This window comes from Erinaceus europaeus, unplaced genomic scaffold (genome assembly GCF_950295315.1).
Source record: "Erinaceus europaeus unplaced genomic scaffold, mEriEur2.1 scaffold_979, whole genome shotgun sequence".
Taxonomy (NCBI): Eukaryota; Metazoa; Chordata; class Mammalia; order Eulipotyphla; family Erinaceidae; genus Erinaceus; species Erinaceus europaeus.
The window spans coordinates 5,577-29,301 of record NW_026647604.1 but is presented as its reverse complement, the minus strand read 5'-3'; the positions used below and the strand labels follow the sequence as shown (position 1 = coordinate 29,301).

General features: G+C 43.0%; 1 protein-coding gene across 1 annotated transcript; it reads left to right on the top strand.

Annotated features, from left to right (window-relative positions):
- The first annotated feature begins 637 nt into the window (after positions 1 to 637).
- LOC132536383 (neural cell adhesion molecule L1-like protein) lies at positions 638 to 19,060 on the top strand. The gene is made up of 5 exons (XM_060184153.1): positions 638 to 704; positions 9,484 to 9,665; positions 14,984 to 15,089; positions 16,115 to 16,302; positions 17,940 to 19,060. Exons 2-5 carry the CDS (start codon positions 9,575 to 9,577, stop codon positions 17,987 to 17,989), a joined length of 435 nt encoding a protein of 144 aa, XP_060040136.1. The 5' UTR covers positions 638 to 704; positions 9,484 to 9,574; the 3' UTR covers positions 17,990 to 19,060.
- The last annotated feature ends 4,665 nt before the right edge of the window (positions 19,061 to 23,725 follow it).

Genomic DNA, 23,725 nt, shown 5'->3' with positions numbered 1-23,725 from the left:
CTTGAACTTGGATCATGTGTGTAGTAACACAGGTGCCGTCCCAGGAGAACTGTCCGAATCCTGACATTGAGCATTTTCAAAGGTGCAAAGGCCAGAGCACAGAGTGATGTGTATGCTAGTGCACACAGTAGTGCACCTGACTGTGTCGATGCTTGTGCAAGCAGGCGTGCGCATAATAGTCAAGATACTGCCGTCTTTAGTCGTGATTATAATCACACATGCTTGTGTGTCTAGAGAAGTGCTCACACACAGATGCATACGACAGCAAGTATTGCCGTGTGTATGTAATAGTGTGCACGTCCCTGTGCAGAGGTGTGTACATACTGTGCATACGCTAGGACAGTGCAGTTCTACACATTAGCGCATACACACATGCACATGCTAGACAGAATGTATACAGAATGCACCTACAGACTGGTACATAGAGCAGTGCAAAGACTTTTAGTAGTGCGAGTCTAACTAGTGCATATACAAGGAAATACCCTAGCATATATGCTCATGCATGTACTATATGGTGTGCATACACTTTTTAAATGATTTTGTTTGTTTGTTTGATTGTTTTGGGTAGAAACGGGGAGATAGAGAGGAAGAGTGAAAGATATCTACAGCCCTACTTCATTGCTTGTGAACTTTTCCTCCCTTCAGGTGGGGACTGAGTGCTTGAACCTGGGTCCTTATGCATGACAACACATACCCTCTATAGGGTGCACCACCACCCTGGCTCTCTCTCTCTCTCTCTCTCTCTCTCTCTCTCTCTCTCTCTCTCCATATAGATATAAATTCATGTACCATGTGCACTAACCACTATATATACAAGCACACACACACACTCACGTATATGTTAGCTTTTCTTAATTTTTGTTATCTTTATTTATTTATTTATTGGATAGAAACAGTCAGAAATTGAGAAGAAAGGGGGAGCTAGAGAGAAACCTGCAGCACTGCTTCACCTGCAGCTAGGGAATGGGGGCTCGAACCTGGATCCCTGCGCATTGTAACGTGTGCTCAACCAGGTGTGCCACCCCCCGGCCCCTCGTATATGCTAGTTATTACATCTGCTAGTGCACATGACTAGACTACAGATCTATGCATACAATATGCATACAGTGCACAGTAGAGAGTATATAATGCACACACCAGTGTCTACTGGTGCATCTAGTGTAACTCTTGTATGTTAACCACACAGTCTTCTTCTCAACAATTTACTAAAAGTCAGTGCAGTTCCCTGGGAGGGGAGGGCACCTTCAGGATGTCAGATCACCTGAACAGGTCTGCTGTGCTCTGCAGTCAGCTGCCCCCACTCATAGTTCAGATGGCACCTGGGAAGGTTCCCCCCGAGAGAGGGTGTTTAGGGGAACCCAAGATTTGTTCTTGGGAGGACAGATTATCTAGAGGCTTCTAGGAATAGAGCTATGGGGTGACTTTGGTGCTTAGAGCTTCTAAAAACATTCAAGAATTGGGTCCTTGGATTTCCAGGCATGCAGAAACCCACTGGGCTGCAACCCCAATTCCATCTAGCTTTGTCCAGCTGTGCACTGTTGAAAGAATTCCCTGCATGACCTCTGAAGGTGTATGAGGTTTTCTGTGAAAAATAGCTCAGACTGGGGGCAGGTGGTGGTGGGAATGGTTAAGTGCACACATTAAAGTGTGCAAGGACCCAGGTTCAAGCCCCTGGTCCCCTTCTGGAGGAGGGAAAGCTTTAGGAGTGTTGAAACAGGGCTGCAGGTGTCTCTCTGTCTCCCTATCTATCTCCTCCTCCCTCAATTTCTCTGTCTCTATCCAATAATAAATAAATAAATAATTTTTTTAAAAAGGTGACTCAGCCACAACTTATAGTCCCCCACACTACCTTCATTTTCTCCATTCCTCAAACCCAGAAATATTGATTTGGGCTGGCCTCCTTTCTTCTCTCCACTGAGGAAGAATTGGACTTAGATGTAATGACAACAGAAAGCCTGCTACTAATTTTGGATTGATTGGTAAATAAAGGAGGAAAATTGATTCTATTGAGTCATACTCCTGTCAAATCTCAAGCACTGCATTTTGCTCTTGAATTAAATAAATGGTATTATTAATGGTATTAGACTACCCAACCAGGTTATTAATTAAAGCTGACAGTTCTCCAATAGAGTGGATTTGCTTAGAATGAAATCTACATTTTTTTGATCCTCTGTAGGAGGATAAATGGACAGGACCAGCCATTCTTTTGTCTTGTCACTCTAGGGATATGAGACAGATTTTGAATAGGTAGGACCCATAGTGTACACAATCCCCTTTGTTTTCAGAAAGAAAAGTCATTAGCTGCTATTTCAGGAGCCCTATGTTTGTGACACCTATAAATTGATTTATGTTTGTAGCCATTCAGGTCACCAAATAAAAAGCCTTCTGCTTTCCATTGTATTTCTCCTGTCCTGGGCTCTAGAGACCAGGGATCTGGATATTATTTTAGGGTTTTGGAAAGAGACTGGACTTCTGCCTCACCAAGACCAATTGTGAGTCAGGAAGCATTTCTTCTAGCCTGGCAGACCTAGCTGGGAATTTCCAGAGAGGAGCCAAGGTCACAGGGAATGAAGGTGATGGTACCCATCACTCAGGCTCTCAAGAACCTCCTGTAAGACTCTCCACACTGGACACTAGCCCAAGTCATATATTGCTGTCCTACTGCCCCACAGATCCAGGAGTTATTTTTACAACTTAGACGCCAGTGTCACAAGCCTTTGGTGGCACTGGCCCAAGCTTTTGGCCGTGTCTGGCTCGAGCAGAGAAGTGTTATGTTTAGCGATTTAGCCTTGCAGGAAGCTCATTCTGGTGCCTACAATGCAGAGTGTCTGAGAAGACTTCAAGCTGTCTCTCCTGGAGTCTGCTCCTGGGCATCTGCTCAACCCTTCCCAGCTGTTTACATTCCCTTGCTGTCAGGAAAGGAAAGGTCCTGAGAGCTGTTGCCATAGAAATTCCCCTAGTGCCATGGAGGGCTTGGCAGACTTGGACAAGCCAGGGTGTCTTTTTCTTCTGAGAGATTTGACCCAAGGACGCTTGTGAGTGATGACTGAGAGGAAGCGCCAAGGTGGTGAAAGATCACTAAGATGAAATGGACTTGGCCCAGACAGCCATGTGTGGCCCACCCATGGGCAAGATTCTCTCTGCTGTTTTGAGGATGAGGCAGAGATCACTTTGCTGGGGAAATAAGGTGTAGTCAGGGGTGTTCTGTGTGTAGTCAGGGGTGTTCTGTGTGTAGTCAGGGGTGTTCTGTGTGTAGTCAGGGGTGTTCTGTGTTTGCTGGGGAAGTCAGGCATAGTCAGGTGTGTTCTGTGTATAGTTATAGTCAGGTGTGTTCTGTGTGTAGTCAGGTGTGTTCTGTGTGTAGTAAGGGGTGTTCTGTGTGTAGTCAGGCGTGTTCTGTGACCTGCTTGAAAAGAAAAGGGAGTTTCCAACACAACAGGGTCACCAGGGAGCTTCATCATGGAAGGTTCTGGGCAAACAGGAGCCTATAACTGAGAAGTGGAAGTCCAAGTGCCTCAGGGGCCAAGCAGGGGTTAAGTGCACATATTACCAAGCTTAAGAATTGGAGTACAAGCTTCCTCACTGTCAGCTGACACTGAAGCTATTTTTCTCCCTCCCTTCTCAGTGTCTCTCTGTACTGTCAAATATAATAGAATGGAAAAAAAAATGGAATGGGAACAAAAAAAACCAGCTGCCAGGAGTGGTGGATTCCTAATGCCAGCACCAAGGTCCAGTGATAACCCTGGTGGGGAAAAAAAAATTGTCCATGTGCCTTTTACAGTGGGTATCACTCAGAACAGGGGAAAGGAAGCCAGAGACAGGCAGCCAGGAGAAGGCCCAGAGGCAGAGCCAGCAGCCCAGTGTGTCTGCATCTCCTGCCCCAGCTCCCTCCCTCCCTGACTGCAAAGGCCACAACATGCAGATGGAGGCAGATGAGACCCCTGGAGACAAAGGCTGGAGCTCATCCCCTGAGGGTCCTGCCCTTCCTCTGAGGGGACTAGAAAGCTGGGAAGACCAGAGGGCTCTGGGTCTCTCAATCTCTCTCTCTCATCTACATGTCTACATGGCTTGTACTTCTCCTCTTTTTATGTCCTTACTTTTTGCAAATAATTGTTCATCTTCTCCCTGAAATGTGACTGTCTCTCTGTGATTCTTCCCTGTAGGAATCAGACTAAAACCCCACAGGAGGGAACTAGGAATAGTCCTGGTTTGACACTCCCTCCTCCCCTTATATAAAGTGCAGGCTCCAGTGAAAATATCAGCAGAACCTGATCCTTTTTGCATCCTCCTGGGAGTCCAGGCAGACAGAGGCTGAGCCAGCATCCTTCCATTTATTAAAGGGAGAGAGGGAGGTCAAGGAGGAGGGTCAGTGGTAGAACACTGGACATGTTCATCAGGGACCATGTTTTGGAGAAGCAAAGAGTTTGTCTCCTAATGCTGTATCAGAAGCATCCCTGAGGTCCTTGTGTCTGGCCTCACTCTATTTTGTCTGGAAACTCCTGTTCCTGATTCTATTCTCACCAGCCATGCCCAGAAACCCTGAAGGCAAGGAATATCTGGCGGAACAAGATGCTTAGACCAGACCTTCTGCTGAGTAGAGTGGCAGGGTCTTCTGAAGGACAAGCTTAGGCAGCAAGAAGGCTTAACCCTGTTTATGTAGATTCATGAAAATGTATGGCTTCTTTTTTGGGTGTGAGTTGATGTCATTTACATAAGCACATCAGACATCAGCTTTCTGTGACAGAGCCTTAAAGATATTTTAGTCTATTGTCTGTCTTCCTGTCAACGTCACCCTGAGTTCCAGTCATCCTCAGTATCTTTGAAGTCTGGAGAGAGACATGGCGCTTATGTTCCAGGAGGAAAGATGAGTGGGGACCTAATCAGACCTCTGTCACCACTGCAGAATATTAATGTCCACAGAGTGCCCTTTCTGCCGGCTGGCAACAGAAGTAGGGAAGATGTCTCATTCTGTATTATTATTATTATTATTATTATTAGCCAGAGCACTGCTCAACTCTAGTTTATGATGGTGCAGGAGACAGAACCTGGGGCCTGGAGCCTCAAGCATGAGAATCTGTTTGAATAACAATTATGCTATCTCCCCAGCCCTTTCCCTCCTCTTTCTGAAGGCCACCTAGAAGCTGTCCCCATCACCCCACTCAGTCTTGCTTTCAGGCAATCCCATCTCCACTCACAGTGAGTCTGAAGTCACAATATTTTTTTTTACTCTTTAAACAATATTATTATTAGTGAATTCACAGGTATAACTTTGCACCCAAATACAGAGTGTATACATCACTACATTTTCCACCAAAATCCTATGTCTCTTGCCCTGAGAGCCACTATAGTTTTCATGAAGTGTGAGACAGTTTTGTCACCATTTTTTTGGAACTTCAAGACTTTAATGATAGGTCTTTTGTAGGATCCCTTCATTATTGTGTCCTCAAAGGTCTCAAGATGTATGAATTACCCAGTTTTGTTTCTCCTGAGAGGTTTCATATGACAGTAGTGTGAGCCTCCAACTCACCTAGGTTTAAATGTGAAGGGAAAGAAAGGTCTTTGACTGACTGTACACAATGAAAAGATGTTACACTGTGTGTTTGTGTATGACACTGGAATTCACAGCTTCTCAGTTATCACTCAGGTACAGGGAGGGCTGTCCTAGCAGGCGGTCAGGTCGGATGGAGGAGTGACCACTGGCAGTCCAGCATCAGGAAGCTAAGGGATATCCCCAACACATGTGACACCACCTCATTCATAATCTTATTCTCAAGCCAGGAGCTCAACAGGCTGTCTTTCTATGAGAGAGAACTTCCTGAATCAAGACTATGATGTTAAAACTACCCAGATCCCAGAAGTCAGGTCATGATGATGGGCACTTAGTCTCTGGACACTTGTCTCCCTCTGGCTGTTCAGAAGGGCAACTCAGCAGGACAGGCCAGGACAGTAAGGGAACTCATACCTCCTCTGACTCAGCTGCCTGTCTGGTGTTTCTATCCTCTGTTTCATGGTAGTATGGTATATTCATATTTTCCTGATAGCTTTATCCTGGTTTTGAAAGTCTTGCTTCTCACAAAGAGAGGACTTCTCATTAAGTAAGCCTGCAAAGCACCTTTAAAGAAATCAACAAGGAGATTAATGAAGCAGAATGTTCAATAATAGATCACAGAGAAAAAGTGACGTGTGACTCTAAACAAATTGTTATGAGTGTTATGGAAGTTCAGCAGAAGAAAATGAAAGGAATCTTCCAGCGGGCAAGGCACTCACCTTTTCATAATGGATGGGAGTGTTTTCTTTCAGAAATGATGGAGCTTTTATCAAATTAATATGTTAACAGACTTTAGTCCTTACTGACAGCCAAAATTCTTTTTTGTGTGTGTCAGTCCGTTGTCTGTTTTCTAGTGTAACAACAACAAAAAAATGCATTTCTATAGTCCTTCAGTAGTAAAGACATACAAGAAAGAATATGATCTGATTTTTTTTACACTTTTTTTATTATCTCTATTGGATAGAGAAAGCCAGAAACTGAGAGTAAGGGGAGAGAGAGAGGGAGAGAGACAGAGAGACACCTGCAGCCCTGCTCCACCACTCACAAAGCTTTCTCCCTGCAGGTGGGGACTGGGGGCTTGAAGCCAAATCCTTGAGCACTGTAACATATGTGCTCGGCCCCAGTCTGAGAATTAGAGTATCTTGTTGTGTCAGCCTTGTGAGAAGCTTCCTACATTGCCCTCGTTTTCTTCTTCTTTATTATTTTTTTATTGATTTAATGATGATCAGCAAATCCATTGGATAAGAGGGGTATAACTCCACACGCTTCCCACCACCAGAGTTCCACATTCCATCCCCTCCATTGGAAGCTTTCGTATTCTTTATCCCTCTGGAAGCATGAGCCCAGGGCCATTATGGGGTGCAGAAGGTGGAAAGTCTGGCTTCTGTCATTGCTTCTGTGCTGGACATGGGTGTTGACATATGGATCCATACCCCCAGCCTGTTTCTATCTTTCCCTAGTGGGGCAGGGCTCTGGAGAGGTGAGGTTCCAGGTCACATTGGTGAGGTTGTCTACCCAGAGAAGTCAGGTTGGCGTCATGGTAGCATCTGCAATTTGGTGGCTAAAAAGCATTAAGATATAAATCAGAACAAATGGTTTAAAAACCAGGATCCTAGAGTTAAGAATATAGCAGATAAAACAACAAGGGCAACAAAAGGGAATAAATAAATAAAATAAAATATTTTAAAAAAAGAATATAGCAGATGATATTTGGGGTCTTCATTTCAGAAAAAGCTAGGAAGTCTATTTTAGATATATTCCAAGGGACCCATGCTTTTACTAATTTTTCCCTGTGCTTGACAACTAGCTTGCAGGTGGGCTAAAGGTATTGTCTGGTGAGATGGTGTCAGAGTTAGAAACAAAACTAGAAAGTTGGATCAGGGAAGAGAGTAGCTTCTAAATATGGGGAAAATATATAAATAACTGTCAACTACATACCCCATTGGTCTGCTCTGGGGCCCATATTCAGCACAGGAGCCTGCATAATCTCTGCATCTCTTTAGGTCAGAGCTCATATTCCGTAGTCATAGCTAGGAACATTCTAGGCTGCACTCATTTCAGGACCCGTCTTCCTCGAGTGGCAAAGTTTGTTGAGCCAGCCTCCCTTTGGAGAGTGGGGCAGTCCCTACCATTGTTGTTCCACATTGAGGGCAAGGTCCTGTACAGGCCCACAAGAGGGCTTATGATGTTTCTGATGGAGATGACCAGTGATGATGGAGAGACAGATCTCTTAGAGGACTGACATCCAAAATTTTAGCATAAAACATCTGCACTTTTAACTAACAGTGCAGACTAACAGTGATTTACAAGATTGTAAGATTACAGATGTCATTCCACACCACACCCACCACCAAAGTTCTGTCCCTACCCTCCCTACAATAACCACCACAGTTCTCACTAAATCTTCTTCTTTTTCTTTTTTTGCCTCCAGGGTCATTGATCTTTGTGCAGGGCCTTGCTCTGAGTACTATGTGCACTTAATTGGGAGTGCCACTGCCCAGCATGCCCTTTTTAAGATTTATTTATTACTTTTAATTTGATAGGACAGAGAGACTGTGAGAAAGGAAGAGGACACACACACACACACACACACACACACACACACACACACACACACACCTGCAACACTATCTCATCACTTCTGAAGCTTCCCTTCTATAAATGGGGACCAGGGAACTTAAGCCTAGGTCCTTAAGCCTGGTAATCTTTGTACTCACCAGGTGTGCCATCACCTGGATTCCTCTCACAAAGCCATAGAGATAGTTTGTTTTCTTCTGATCTATTAAAAAGAGAATGTATTGTGTACTTCAGAAGAAAATGAATAGAACTGAAGAGATTATGCTCAGCAAAGTAAGTAGACAAAAGACAGAGGACTAATACACATAGACTTGAAAAGAAAAAGAAAGAAAAATAGAAGCAGAAAAAAATCATATTTAAATGCTACTACTTTAGGGAAGTTATTGCTTTAATGCACATGTTACAATGTGCAAGGACCTGGGTTTGAGCCCTTGGGCCCCACTTGTAGAAGGAAAGCTTTGTGAGTGGTGAAGCAGTGCTTCAGGTGTCTCTCTGCCTCTCTCCCTCTCTATCACCCCCTTGCCTTTTGAATTCTGGTTGCTTCTACCCACTAAATAAATTAAGATAATTTAAAAATTAAAAAGAAAATTATTGCTGTAAACTTAACCTATTTTTATGTGTCTTTGAAAGAGGTTGGCCATAGCCTCCTATCATGCAACTTGAGGTGAAAATTTTAAAAGAAAAAGAAAAAAATACCTGGAATTAACTATGAACTTAACGTAGCTCCTCCACTTTCATTCATGGGTTTTTCACTAGGTCTAGATGAATAAACACAATAATTGGTTTTAATGATTTAAAATAAAGAGGCAGTCATGTACTGAAGAAGTAATGATCACATTTTAAGTAGCAGATCACCCAAACCCTCTTCTGTGTGTTTTAGTTAAAATGACTGCTCCCCCATGGTTTCTTTACCATATCATGCAGCTGCCTTCTCCTGATTGTGTGATAACTGAACACGACATGTGATTTTGCTCGGAAAAGCCAACCTGTATCTCTGTGATCCAAATGATATACATGGAGGGAAATGACCGATGTGAAGAGTAGCAAGTGGAGAACAGCTGCCATGGGTCCGTGAGCTTCTCCTGGGTTCTGCCACAATCTGAGGCTGACAGAGAGAGGTGTCTTCTGAGACAGGGCTCCTCTCACTGGAGAGCATGCCTCATTCCTACAGCTCAGGCTTTCCAGCAAATGGCCTTTTTCTTTTCCAAACAGAGAGGAGGAACCAATCACTTTATGTGGAGCTACTACAGAAAAGCCACTGCTGTAAAAAAGTGGATTTATTACTGGTTACAGTTTGCAGAATATGGACTAAGAGTATGTGTGTTGTTTTCTTTTTCTTTTTTTTTTTTTTTCCCCAGACAGGCCCACTTCTTTCTCCTCATCTTGGACCCAGTAATCAGAGGAGACAAGAAGATCACTTTCCTCTGGGTCACACCCCTGTCCTGAAGAATGATGGCGCGTCTGTGGGGTGGAAATGGACTGATCTCAGCTCTCCTTTTCCTGCTTGAACTCTCAGCAGCTACTGAAATACCACTTTCAGGTAAGCTGACAACTCCCTGGACTTGTCTACAAAACTTAGTATTTGCATTTGTAAGTGGATAGCTTAACTGTGCCGATTTTAAATTTATTTCCTAATAGTGTCATCAAGGGTCATGCCTGTCACTTTCATTCTAGTTTGCTTGATTGCTCTTGGGTTGTTGTTGTAATTACTTTGCACCTTGGGTGATTTTTCTTCTTCTGCAACCTTAGCACATAACAAGAAGTGTAGCCTGGAAATCAGGTGGTAGCTTGCTGGATGAGACAGTTTGCAATATTACCGGCACCTGTTTCTTTTATAGACTCAGGCATGTGTATTTTAGGGAGAATTACAATTTCGAGACTACTTGCGTTCAACAAAAATTATGACATTATGACAGAATGCAGCCAATTGTGGCAAAAATAAATTGAGCAAACAATGTATTGTTTTTCAAAATGATGGCATGCTTAAGAATACAATCAGTATGCTATGGAAATATTAAAACTGGCTTTACATATGCAATGAAAGATACATGGTGATAAAATTCCTACAAGGTAGAAAATTATGTAGCAGAAATTTACATAAAGAGGTTACTCAATGATGTTATGGAAATATATATTAACATATTGGTAAAATGCATGCATATTTAGAACCACTGTAATTTAGTTTGAACTAAATTGAGCCACCGTACTTTAGTTTGAACATGTCTCCAAGTGACCATTTAACTTCTTTTCCTCTAGATATGGGGAAAGAGACAGAGGGGGAAAGAAGGGGACGAACAGTAACACACCGGGTTAAGTGCACATAGTTTGAAGAGCAAGGGCCTGCACAAGGGTCTGGGTTCAAGCCCCCCGCTCCCCACCTGCAGTGGGGGACGCTTCACAAGTGGTGAAGCAGGTCTGCAGGTAACTTTCTCTCTCCCTCTGTATCTCCCCCCCTCAATTTCTTTCTATCCTATCCAATAAAATGGGAAAAAATGGCCTCCAGGAGCAGTGAGTTTGCAGTGCTGGCACTGAGCACCAGTGATAACACCTGAGGCAAAAGAAAAGAGAAGGGAAAAGAGACAGAGAAGTGGAGAGACACCATAGCACCACCAATGGAGCTCTCCCATCTGCAGACACTCCTGTGTGCTGGCTGGGGCTGAACACCGGGCCCTGGTGCCTGGCACTCTGTGCACTCTACTGAAGGAGCTGCTTGCTGGCCCCCATGTAGAAAGTTTTATCCACAGAGTTCAAGGAAGATCTCCAATGTCTCTTCCATGTATAATGTGGAGAGGGTTAATGCAACAGGCACTGGATGCTTATGAGAATCTTAACCTTGGAAATTATCTTTACAGATCATCTAAATTCTAGAGGATTCATCCTGACTGCAGAAAATTGAGAGAGCTTTAGAGAGGTTCTGGCAGTGACCTGAAACCCCTCCAGCTCTCAGACACATGAGTAGAATAGACAGGGAAACAGTGCCCTGGCGGCCTTAGGAGATGCATTTTCAGTCCACGTGCAGGGGGCCAGTGCTCCTATTTGGTGCTGGGAATGGAACCCAGGACCTTGCATCGGTTAAGGTATGCATCCTGCCTCCTGAGTTACCTCCAAGCCCTGGTTTTATTTTCAAGGTACAAACATATATGTAAAATTCTCTTAAGAACCAACTTTGGGAGCAGACAGATAGCTCACTGGGTAGGGTACACTTCTTGTCATGAGTTTTAACCCTGGCACCACACTGAAAGTGCTTTGGGTGCAGAGAAAGCTCTGATGCTGTGGCGTCTCTCACTCTCTGCCTCTCTATCTACCTGAATGAGATAGTGGCTGGGAGTAGTGAAATTGTGTATGTGCGAAGCTTCAAGTATGAAAAACCAACCAATCAATCAACCAGCCAACCAAGTTGTAGTTCACTAGCCTGTGTAGAATGCAAGATGTCTGCTTCACTGCAAAATGTTGGTCAAGAATTTGAAATAATTCCCTTCAAGTGAATCCCAAGTCAAAGACCAATTGCAGCAAGCTCCTTGTAAAAGAGGAATTCAAATTTCTCATTTTCTATGATTCCATCCTGAATTCCCTTTACAGACTACCTCACCAATGTGCCTCGGGACCTCACCTCTCCAGAATTCTAGCCCACTAGGGAAAGATAGAAACAGGCTGCAGGTGTGGATCGGCCTGCCAATGTCTATGTCCAGTGGAGAAGCAATTAAAGAAGACAGGCCTCCCACCTTCTGCACCCCATAAAGAATTTTGGTCCATAACCCCAAATGTTAGGGGAAGATGATCAGAGGGCTCTGAACCCCAATTCCATTAAGTCCCAGAAGAGAAAAGACGAAAAAAGTAAGGACATTCAGAAGTAGTAATAGGTATAGGTGTGACTTAGAAAAGAAAAGAAGGCAGGGGCATAGAAAAATGGAAAATAGATAGATAGATAGATAGATAGATAGATAGATAGATAGACAGATAGATAATAGTCAATAACAGTTACCACAGATCTGCAACCTTGGGAGAGCCACTACAGTTTCCTGTGGATGCAATGGGGACACAGAACTCTGGTGGTGGGAATAGTATGGAATTATACTCCTCTTATCTCATGATTTTTCTAAATCAATATGAAATCACTAATGACATTTTTTTAAGTTTTTCACATTTTCTGTTTAGTAGCAACAAAGGAATGGAGGGGGGCGGGTGCTCACGACCCTCCATCCTGGTGGTACTCTCTGAGAATGGATATTTTCTCATTCTGACCATCCATGGTGAGGCATGTGAGAATGAATCCACTGCACATAATTTTGCTCTGGTTGTCTCAGTGACTTACGCGTTCTCATGTTGTACTGCCCTCAGACAGCAGTTGTTATAAAATATTAATGACATGTTTTTAGAACAACCGAATATTACCCATTTATTTCTGTACTCCAGAGTCCTGACTGGCAGAGGCAGCTAAGGCAGGTATTCAATTTGAATATCAACGAGTCCAGTGTCTGTAATTACCCTAATTATGGGGGAAAGGATTCATAATGTGGAATACATATTCTTAGAAACCACCCAAAGGTTATTAGCTCCACTTCCTGAATAATCAGGTTTTGCTGAGACCTTACAACCTTAGCAAATTCAGGAAAGAATAATGTTCTAATAAACAACTTGTTCACAAGGAAATAGTGCATGTCTCAGGGACCACGCCAGACACCTCTTCCCTCCCTCCTTTATAATTATCACTAACTTTAAATAATGAAATTGTCAATAAGCTCAAGAACTGCTCTTCTCAGGAGCAGAGGTGACTGGAACAAGTAAATGTTGGCAGAGAGATGAATGTTCTCTTGGTGTCATTAAAATGTGTTATCAGAGCCCCGCCACATGGTGATACACCTGGTTGAGTGCACGGATTGCCATGTGCAAGGACCCAGGTTTGAACCCCTGGCCTCTACCTGCAGAGAGGAAGAAGCTTCACAAGCTATGAAACAAGTCTATAGGTGTATCTTTTTCTCTCCATCTCTATCTACTCCATCTCTCTCATTTTTTTTCTGTCCTGGCTAATCAAAAAAATTAAAAAGAAAGAAAGAAATGGCTACCAGGAGCAGCGGATTCATCATGTAGGCACTGAGCCCCATGGCAATAAAGAGAAAAAGAGAAATAGTGCTTGCTTCAGCAGAGAAATGAATGAATGAATAAGTAAATAAACAAATAGTGTATTGATGTCCAGTGAAGAGAGACTGAATTTGAGCTAATGGTCCAAAGCTAATAAAACTCAATTACCTGACTCATTAGGGGAAAAAAACCAAAGAGGACTGGATTTTAGAATGGAAGTGACATTGCACTAACACTAGAGGCTGGCTCTGAGTGCTCAGACTGTGGTGTCTGTCTGGAGCCCCAGGTCACAGGCAGCACATGAACGCCTGGCAAAGTATCAGGGGCTCTGGGACTGTCCTAAGTCGCCATTCTCGCAGTACCGACATTGGTGCGAATGCTACACAAGCAGTGGGGGATAGACTTGCTGTCCCAACACAGATCAGATGGGGTGGAAGATGGAGTCTGGGAAGATGCAAGTGGGAGAAAAAAATAGAACATCCATTAGCAGGAGAGTTATTGAACAAATCATCACTGATCACCAGGAAAATTAATATAAAAGCAGCACATTAGCCACATGCCTTAGAAAACAATGAAGGTCCAAGAAGGATTCAGAGGACCTAGTGGGGGCTGTACTGTTATATGGGAAACTGGGGAATGTTATGCATGTATAAACCATTGTACTTACTGTTGAATGTAAAACATTAATTCCCCAATAAAAAAATCAGAGTCCAACAAACAAACAAACAAAAAAGAAAACAATGGAGACACGAGTCTCGTGCAGTAGTGCAGCGGGTTAAGCACAGGTGGTGCAAAGCGTAAGGACCGGCGAAAGGATCCCAGTTCGAGCCCCCAGCTCCCCATTTGCAGGGAAGTCACTTCACAGGCAGTGAAGCAGGTCTGTAGGTGTCTTTCTCTCCCCCTCTCTACCCTCCCCTCCTCTCCTCTCTTCATTTCTCTCTGTCTTATCCAACAACAACAACAACAATAATAATAACTACACCAATAAAACAAGGGAATAAATAAATATTTTTTAAAAAGAAAACAATGAAGGCAAAGCACCACGATGAAAAAAAAAAGCAAAAAAAAAAAAAAAAAGAACTGTTAAAATGACTAAACTAAGTAAATGTGTATACACATTAACATATACCAGATGGGGCCAGGGGGTGGCACACCCAGTTGAGCACACATGTCGCAATGCACAAGGACCCCAGTTTGAGCCCCTGGTCCCCACCTGCAAGGGGAAAGCTTTGCAAGTGGTGAAGCAGTGTTGCAGGTGTCTGTCTCCCTTCTCTATCACCCCCTTCCTCTTAATATCTGGCTGTCTCTATCCAATAAATAAATAAAGATGAAAAAAATAAATAAACATATACTCAATGCCAATAATTTAAAAAGATATTTAGTAACATAAGGCAATTTACCTTATGCATTAAGATTGTCACATTACAAAAAAAATAATAAAGTAAATTGTCACATTACTCTGACTTAAATAACAAGAACATATATGACAGTGGTGAAGGGGACTTCTTGGCAAGCATGTTTACGTGTTTATTTTTGTTGTTGTATTATTGCCTGGACTTCACTGAAACTGCTAGGTTTTTCAGACAGAGGCAGACAAACAGAGACAGACAGACAGACAAAGAGGGAAGAGGGCAAGACCCACAGCAGCAGAGCTTCCTCAGGAACAGTGGGGACCTGGGTTGCACACGTGACCATGGAAGCCCCTTGCTGGGGGAACTGTCTTACAGGCGCTCACAGTGTTGCATGAGCGAGCTTTTCAACACCTACTTTGCTGTTTAGTTCCACAGGTTCCAACCATCACCAAACAGTCCAGAGTGCAAGTGGCCTTTCCTTTCGATGAATACTTCCTAATTGAGTGTGAAGCCAAAGGAAATCCCCAACCAAAGTGAGTATTCCTTCAAGCCATCACTCACGTGCAGCAGCCCTGTGTGCTTCTCCTGACTCTCACTGTCATAAGCGATTTGCTGTCATTGCCACACTATTGAAGGTGGGCCCTTCCAAGGTGAAAGCTAGGTTCACACGAACAAAATTAGGGTGTCTCATCTATGTTCTTCAGCCAGGTGAAATTATTTATCCTTCCTTCATGTCTACCTTCCTACTTTCCTTCCTTCACTTCTTTCTTTCTTTCTTTCTTTCTTTCTTTCTTTCTTTCTTTCTTTCTTCCTTCCTTCCTTCCTTCTTTCCTTCCCCTTTCTTTCTTTCTTCCTTCCTTCCTTCCCTCCTTCTTTTTTCTTTTCTTTCTTTCCTTCCTTCCTTCCCTCTTTCTTTCTTGGAGCTAATACCTCATGCATGTGTATTTCACTTCTCCTGCTCTGCATTTTCACTCATAGAGAGACAAAGAAAGACACACACACATACAGAGAGAGAATGAGAGAGAGAGAGAGAGATGGAGAGATGCTAGACCATCAGAGCTTCCCTCAATCCTGTATACCTTTTGTGTAGTGTCTGGATTTGAACTAGGTCGTAATACACATAGCTAGACAGGTGTCCTACCACTGAATTTTTCCCTCCAGCCCCCTCACTCAAGAAATAAGGTGTCATCTGCTAATGCCTAGGATAGAACTTGTCACTGTTATTCATCAGTTTTGGGTTTTTTTCACTATATAGGTGAACAAGCAGGTGAAAAAAAAAAGAGTCCTTTATTCTGTTTCATGAGAGGCAGCATTCCTGGCCTCATATTGGTTGGTTTGTAGCTCTTAGGAATCTGGAAAGGACATGAGCACTCAGTCTAAAGCAGCTTGTAATATTTCTCAGTTTTTCCTGAGACCTTTTTCATGGTCCATGCTATTCCACTGTCTGTGCACACCTGTCTGTTACCATAACGTGTCTTGTTACTGTGCCACTGATCCTTTCAAATGAAGATGTGTGTGATGCTGCCTCAGGATCCTGGAACTGAGTTCTCCCTTACAGATTTACATGGACAAAGGATGACCAGTCTTTTGAGCTCTCTGACCCTCAGATCATTGCATCCAATGGCTCTGGAACATTCAAGATCCCAAATGAGGGCCACATCGCCCACTTCCAGGGCAAGTACCGCTGCTTTGCGTCCAACAGCCTGGGCGTCGCCATGTCAGAAGAGATCGACTTCGTGGTCCCAAGTAAGTGTCGCCACAGCCATCTCCCTGGCCCCTTGCTGCCATCTACTGCCACCTGGGGCTTCACTGGGTGCCGGGGGTGGGGTGTCATTTTCCTATCAGCAATCTATACTTTTCACTTCACTTACCTGGAGAAATTCTCGCCCTGGACTGGGCCTGAGAGCTGCCTGAGTGTGTGTGTGTGTGTGTGTGTGTGTGTGTGTGTGTGTGTGTGTGTGTGTGTGTGTGTGTCCTGAGACATGGCATCAGCATTGCTGAGTGCAATGACACTTCAGGAAAAAGGTCTTGCTCCTTGGAGTGGGCTCAGCTACAATGACTGTTGTGCTCTTCCTCACTGGAGCACTAAACAAGTGACCCCGCCCCACATGCTGCCTCCCCACCCCCTGTGGGTGGGGGAGAGTCATAGGTCACTGTGTGCACTAGTGCTCTCTTCTCTAGGGATCTGTCCTGGGAAACTTAGAACTACTATAATATAAAAGAATGCAGTGGTAGCGAGGTTAGGTGGTGGCACACCTGGTTAAGTGCACACACTATAGAGTGCATGAACCTGAGTTCAAGCCCCTGGTCCCCATCTGCAGAGGGACAGCTTCACGAGTGGTGAAGTAGAGTTGCATGTGTCATTCTGTCTCTCTCCATCGCTATCTCCCCCTCTCAATTTCTCTCTGTCTCTATCCAGTAATAAATAAAAGAATGCAGTGGTTCATTTCTAGTAAAGAAAAAAAAAGAAAGAAAGAAAGAAAGAAAGAGAAGCAGTTTTATTAGGTTCCTGGAAGCAATGTGTCTTGATGTTCAACATTCAGACCTTAGGATGGATAAATAAAACTACATTACACTGAGAATGGGTGAAAGAGAAAAAAACCTAACAGTAAGCCACACAGTGTGAGTGAGTCAGCGTCTGTCATAAGCCCTTAATCCGCTTGCCAAGTGCACTCATTCCCTAAGAGACCAGTTTCCCAAGAGAGCAGGTTCCACACATGGCCTAAATAGCCTCCAGATCTCGTGCTCACAGGGTCTTTTTGGCTTGTGTTGTCACTTACATCTTATGCTAATGCTAAAGTGACCTCTGCTAATTGCACCCACATGCCCCCACCCTCCTCTTTGTTTATTGCCTTTAACAGGCACAGTGAATCACGTATTCCCAACATCGTGTCCTTTTTCACTGAAGTTACTGTGGTCATAACTATAAATGGATGACAGCTGGACATCTGTAAAGAAGACAGTGGGAACTCCTCCAACTTTTGTTCCTTAAGATTTATTTATGTATTGGGGCTGGGCAGTGGCACATCTGGATGAGTGCACACATTACAGGGTGCAAGGACCCAGGTTCAAGCCCTGAGTCCCCACCTACAGTTGGGAAGCTTCACAAGTGATGAATCAGTGCTCTATGTGTCTGTCTTTCTCCCTGTCTCCCTGTGCCCTCTTGATTGATCTCTGTCTCTATGCTATAATAGGTAAGTAAAATATTTTTAAAGTATGTATATATTTTAAAAATATTTATAACCTATTATATAATATAGATATATAATATACATTATATCACTATATTATATCATACTATATAATATATACTATATATTTAAAATATGTATATTAATGAGTTATATTAATCTCATTCCTGGATGTCTTGCACCACCTGCTAGGCTGCCCCACCACTTCTGCTAACATGTTGTCATTTACTTGTCATCACTGAGTGGGTGGCTTCCATGACCACATCTCCCACTTATGCATGAGGCTCTGAAGACTGCTTCCATTCTTCCTGAGCATAAAATGTCCAGCATCTCATGGCTCCAACAAGGCTTTACAGTGAGTCCTCATGTACAAAGCTGTCAGTCAGTTTCCCTCCAGTGAGTGCTTCTCATAGAATCCAGACACAAAAGAGCCTCAAGGAAACCCAGAGACCTTCTAGAGAATAGAAATCTATGCTTGAGCTGAGGTGGGAGAATGGGCACAGCCAGCAGAAGACAACTCGTGGCAATACAGTGTAACTGCTTCTAAAGAACGTCCAGGTAGTGGCACACCTGGTTAAGCTCGTATATTACAGTGTGGAAGGACCCAGGTTCAATCCCCTGGTCCCTACCTGGAGAGGGGAAAGCTTCATAAATGGTAAAGCAAGGCTGCAGGTGTCTCTCTGTCTCTTTCCCTCTCTATTTCCCCCTCTCCTCTCGATTTCTCTCTGTTTCAATCCAATAATAAGTAAATAAAAATATCATAAAAAAAAAAGACCTTCCATCATTCCAGCTCTGGTGACAGAGATCAAACTGAAACTCTTATAACAAAGTGTGTCTCTTAACTGCCATAAAGTCGTTACATTAAAGATGTCGGATAGCCTGTGCATATGTGTCAGACCATGTGCTGTGAGAGAGAGAGAAAAAGAGCAAGGGAGGAGGGAGAAAGTGAAGGGGGAAAAAAAGAAATAAAAAAGTAGAAGTCCATCCAAATGAAAAATGAAAGTGAATTGACTAAAATCTTAAAAAAAAAAAAAAAAGAAAGAAAGAAAAAGAAAAGAGGGAAGGAAAGAAAGAAAAAAGGAAAAGAAAAAACTTTACGCTATTTATAGCACATTTAAATCCTACGGAGACAAAGTAGTTGAAACTAAATAAAGAAAAAAAAAAAGATAGAGACACTTTTCTGGAATCATGTTTTCCTAAGGAAGGAAGTATGCATAGGTTATTATCAGTCAGGCTTTAGTTTTAAAAATCATGGATATTTAATTCACCATTTATATGTAATGTTAAAATGTTCACCATTCATATGTAATGTTAAAATGTATGAAGCAAAAACAGAGCTGCAAGGGGCACTAGACAAATTTATCATGATAATGAGAGTTATTAACATATCTTTTTATTTATTTGGTAGCTTGAGTAAAAAAAAAAAACATTGGAAAATGGATAGAAGACTTAAAAGAAAAATCCTGTTAGGGGAGTTGGGCGGTAGCGCAGCGGGTTAAGCGCACGTGGCGCAAAACGCAAGGACTGGCGTAAGGATCCCGGTTCGAGCCCCCGGCTCCCCACCTGCAAGGGAGTCGCTTCACAGGCGGTGAAGCAGGTCTGCAGGTGTCTATCTTTCTCTCCCCCTCTCTGTCTTCCCCTCCTCTCTCCATCTCTCTCTGTCCTAGCCAACAGCAATGATGACATCAATAACCACAACAATGTTAAACAATAAGGGCAACAAAAAGGGAAAACAAATAAATATTAAAAAAAAAGAAAGAAAAATCCTGTTAGAAGCTGCAGTTAATGAAAATATGTAGGACTTTATACTTAAAAGTACGGAGTGCAATTTTTTTCAATACTTGACGACATATAAAATATGTAGAAGATATAACCCAAATGCAGTTAAGTTTGAAATCAATAATGAGATAATTGAAAAAGGCTTTATCTTTGAAAAACTAATAAACATATTCATAAGTAACTCAGTGATCCAATAAGAAATGACAAGGAAAAGCAGAAAATATTTTGAAGCGCTAATAGTAGAAATTCTGTATAATGAAACATGCTTGAGTCAGCTCTGTCTAGAAAAAGGAGACTTTTTTTTCATCTTAAAAATGAGTATTGGGGGGCTGGGAGGTAGCACACCTGGTTAAGCACACATAGTAAGAAGCACAAGGACCTACACAAAGATCCTGGTTTGAGTCCCTGGTGCCCCACCAAGGGAGTTGTTTCACAAGCAGTGAAATAGGTCTACAGGTGTCTATCTTTCTCTCCTGAATTTTTATCTTCCCCTTCTCGCTCAATTTCTCTCTGTCCTATCCAATAAAAGTTTAAAAAATAAATAAATGAAGGCCTCCAGGAGCAGTGGATACATAGTGCAGGCACCAAGCCCCAGTGATAACACCGGAGGGAGAAAAAAAAAAGTGTTAGCAGAAAGAAAGAATGAAAATCAATGACCTAAGCTTCTTAGGCAACATAAATGTAGATGAAAATAAATCTGCCAACTTAGAACAGTGAAATAGATTTAAGAATTAGAGAAAGGAGCAAATCATACAGAAGCATGGAATAAGTGACGTGGAACATTACAGTTGAAAGTATATATGCTTATTGAAAAGCACTGTAAAACATTTATCCATATATTTTTGTGAGAATGAAAGACAGCCCTATTCAGCTCTGCCATATGGCACTGGTGGGGATTGAACGTGGGCCCTAAGGTATCCAGGCCCTATGCTCTAATACTGAGCTATCTCCCAGGTCCTTGTGACACATTTAAAAAGATCTAGAAAATTGTGGCCCTAAATCATTATCTTGAATTAGGAAACTCAAGAAAGCTAAAATATCAATTCTTATGGGTTAAAATTTATACTTGTTAAAATCAGAATCTGTATAATTTGCTATTTATTGGCATGATTTTAAAAAATTTTAATTAATTAATGATTTATTGGCTAGAGACAGCCAGAAATAGAAAGAGAAGGGGGAAACTAGGGGAGAGAGAGAGAGAGAGAGAGAGAGAGAGAGAGAAACCTACAGCACTGCTTCACCACTGGCAAAGCTTTCCCTCAGCAGGTGGGGACCAGAGTCTCAAACCTGGGTCCTTGTGCACTATTACATGTGCACTCAACCAGATGTGGCATCACTCGGCCCCAGAGGACATGATTTTGTAAAGCTCTTGAAGAATAATAAGAAATTGGGGTGGTCCGGGAGGTGGTGCAGTGGATAAGGCTTTGGACTCTCAGGCATGAGTTCCTGAGTTCAATTCCCCACAGCACATATATCAGAGTGATGTCTGGTTCTTTCTCAATCTCGCTCTGTCTCCTATCTTTTCTCTTGAATAAATAAAATCTTTAAAAAGGACTTTAAGAAAAGAAGAAGAAATTGGGATGGAGACAGGCAGTGATGCACCTGGTTAAGCACACACATTACAGGTTCAAGCCCCTGGTCCCCACTTACAGGGGGAAAGCTTCTCCAGTGGTACTGCAGGTGTCTCTGTCTTTCTCCTATCTCTCCCCTCTCAACTTATCTATGTCTCTATTCAATAATAAATACTTTCAAAAAAATCTGAAAAAATGCTGGGAAATTGTGCAGATGCAGTCACATCTGCCATGTTGTCCCCTCAGGCTACTGCTAGTTCCCACTAGAGTTGGGACATTCTCAGAGTGCCTGTTCCACCATGTTGTGCCCTCAGGGCATTGTCTATTTCCCCGCCATATTTGGAGTGCTTTGGTCACTCCTCCCCCCTCCCATTCTCACGAGAGTTATTATCCTATCCTGGAGTGCTATGGTTACTCCTCCCCCTTCCCATTCTCGTGAAAGCTGCTCCTATAAAAGCCCTTCTTCTTCCGCACCTTGTTCTCTTGCCAGCGCTTCACTTCGGTGTTCACATGCAGGAAAGGTTACTGCATGAGGCGGCCATTTTCTCCATGCGGCCCAACCTGTTTCTCTAGCACCCAACTCTGAGGTGCCAGCGCAAATAAAGATTTGTGTTCCCTCTTCGCTCTGGACCTCCTCTCTCTCTTCTCCGCGGCATACAACAACAAAAAAATAGACTAATCCAAAAAAATAAAAAAAGAAAGAAAGATAAGTAGATAGATAGACAGACCTGCAGCACTGCTTCATCAGTCAAAGCTGCACCCCACCATAGGTCATAGGTAAGGACCAAGGGCTTGAACCTGGGTCTTTGCACATGGCGACATTTATGCTCAACCAAGTTTTCCACTACCCAGCCCCAGTAAACATTTTTATCAGTAGCTCATAGATCAAATGAAAAATGGCAAAGGTGAACATACCTTGAAGTGATAATAGTAAAAATTCATCTAATCAAATGCTCTTCAGGCACCTACAGCTTTAGGCAGAAAGAGTCTTTTATCTTAAAAATGTGTGTTTGGAGTGAAGAAAAGATGGAATTGGAGAGAGAGAGAGAGGACAAGGCAGCACACAGAGCTTGTACGTGATAGATCTCAGGTTCGGTCTCTGGCACAGCCAGTAGCCAGAGCTGAGTAAAAGAAGAAAAAAAAATTGCAGGAGACAGAAGGATGCAGATGAATGTCCTAAGCGTATAAGGCTGCATGCATTTAAGATGAAAATAAAGCACACTGGTTTGATGTATTCGACATCTTGGGTTACTGGGTGGATATTACAGCAGAGTCACAGATGGAACTCTGGCTTGAACTCCTGGCAGCTGGCCTTGAGCTTGGGATGGAAATAACCTTCAGTCGCTGAAAGGCATGGACCTTGGGGGGAGGGCGGGCATGTTCATGAATTCTGAATTAATAGAACTCCCATGGAAACTGGTGATAATTGTGATGCTGTAGGATATGGAACTTGTATCTATAATTAAATAGTTGTGTATGTTCTATATGACAGAGCCACACATTTTGAAACGAAGGTTTCTATGTGTACTAATGTACTGGTGTGCTGTGCTAAGTAACGGTATAATGTATATTATCATAGGTAGCTCTATATGTGAAATCTAAGAAGGTGTGTGTGTGTGTGTGTGTGTGTGTGTGTGTGTGTGTGTGTGTGTGTATGTAACTGACTGCATTAAGTTAAGCCCAGGAATACATGAGAGCAAGAGGGAGATTAAAAATCTGTCAGAAGACCAGGCAGCAGGGAGCTCCCTAACCTGGATTCAAGTGGTTACCATGGAGACAGAGATGGCAAAGGCAGTTGCTAGGCAGGGAAGGAAATGGCGCCATTCAGTGTAAGATTCTGCAATTAAAGGATTTACAAAATATTTTCCCTGGTTATCCAAGCAGAGCCAGGGATGACCAAGCAGTGCCAAGGGGATTGTGACCAGGATCTGCTGGCCTGTACTTGCAGAATGAGAGCCGGGCCACTACTCTCAAGTGGGTAATTGCTCCATTTTTCTACGGCTGCAGAGAAGAGTAGAATAAATTGGGTTTCTTATGCATCATTTCCAGCCTCTCCTGAAATGACTTCATCTCTGCACAGCGCTCTGTGACCCTGTGTGAGATGATAAGGGCCACCACTCCAGTTCCAAGTCATATGTCAGAGTCCCTTTAAGCCTCCTGCAGCTTGGATCACTTCTTCTCTCAAGCTGTAGACTATTGATCAGGACTCTGGGGGTGTCAGAGGTCAGCTGCTGTTTCTGAGAGTTTTCATTAGGTAAACCTCTATGGCTTCAGTCTTTTATGTTTCCACAGGCGTGCAGGTACTGAAAACCTGTAACTTTGCTCACAGTGTATGTTCTTTCAGTACCACTGCTGTTGATTTTGCTGTGACAAGAAGGAAGGAAACACATTATCAAGCACAGCTCCCTGTTTTCAAGCATGAGGAAAATGGGGTAACTAAGTGATTTTCCAAAGAAGGGAGTGGAGAATGACCAGAGGACTGCTCACAAATCTTGATGAAAGTCCTCTCTCCCAAAGGGCACTTTTCCAGGGATTTAATACACAGAGAAAACAAACCAGACTGTGTCAAATCCTCTTTCTCCAGAGGTCTCAGTGAGCAGGGATGAGGAAGTGTTGTAATTTAACTTA

Coding starts and splice junctions, on each gene's coding strand:
- LOC132536383 (XM_060184153.1), top strand. CDS start 9,575: ATGATGGCGCGTCTGTGGGGTGGAAATGGACTGATCTCAGCTCTCCTT. Junction 9,666..14,983: donor TACTGAAATACCACTTTCAG/GTAAGCTGACAA, acceptor TTTGCTGTTTAG/TTCCACAGGTTCCAACCATC. Junction 16,303..17,939: donor GATCGACTTCGTGGTCCCAA/GTAAGTGTCGCC, acceptor ACCACCTGCTAG/GCTGCCCCACCACTTCTGCT.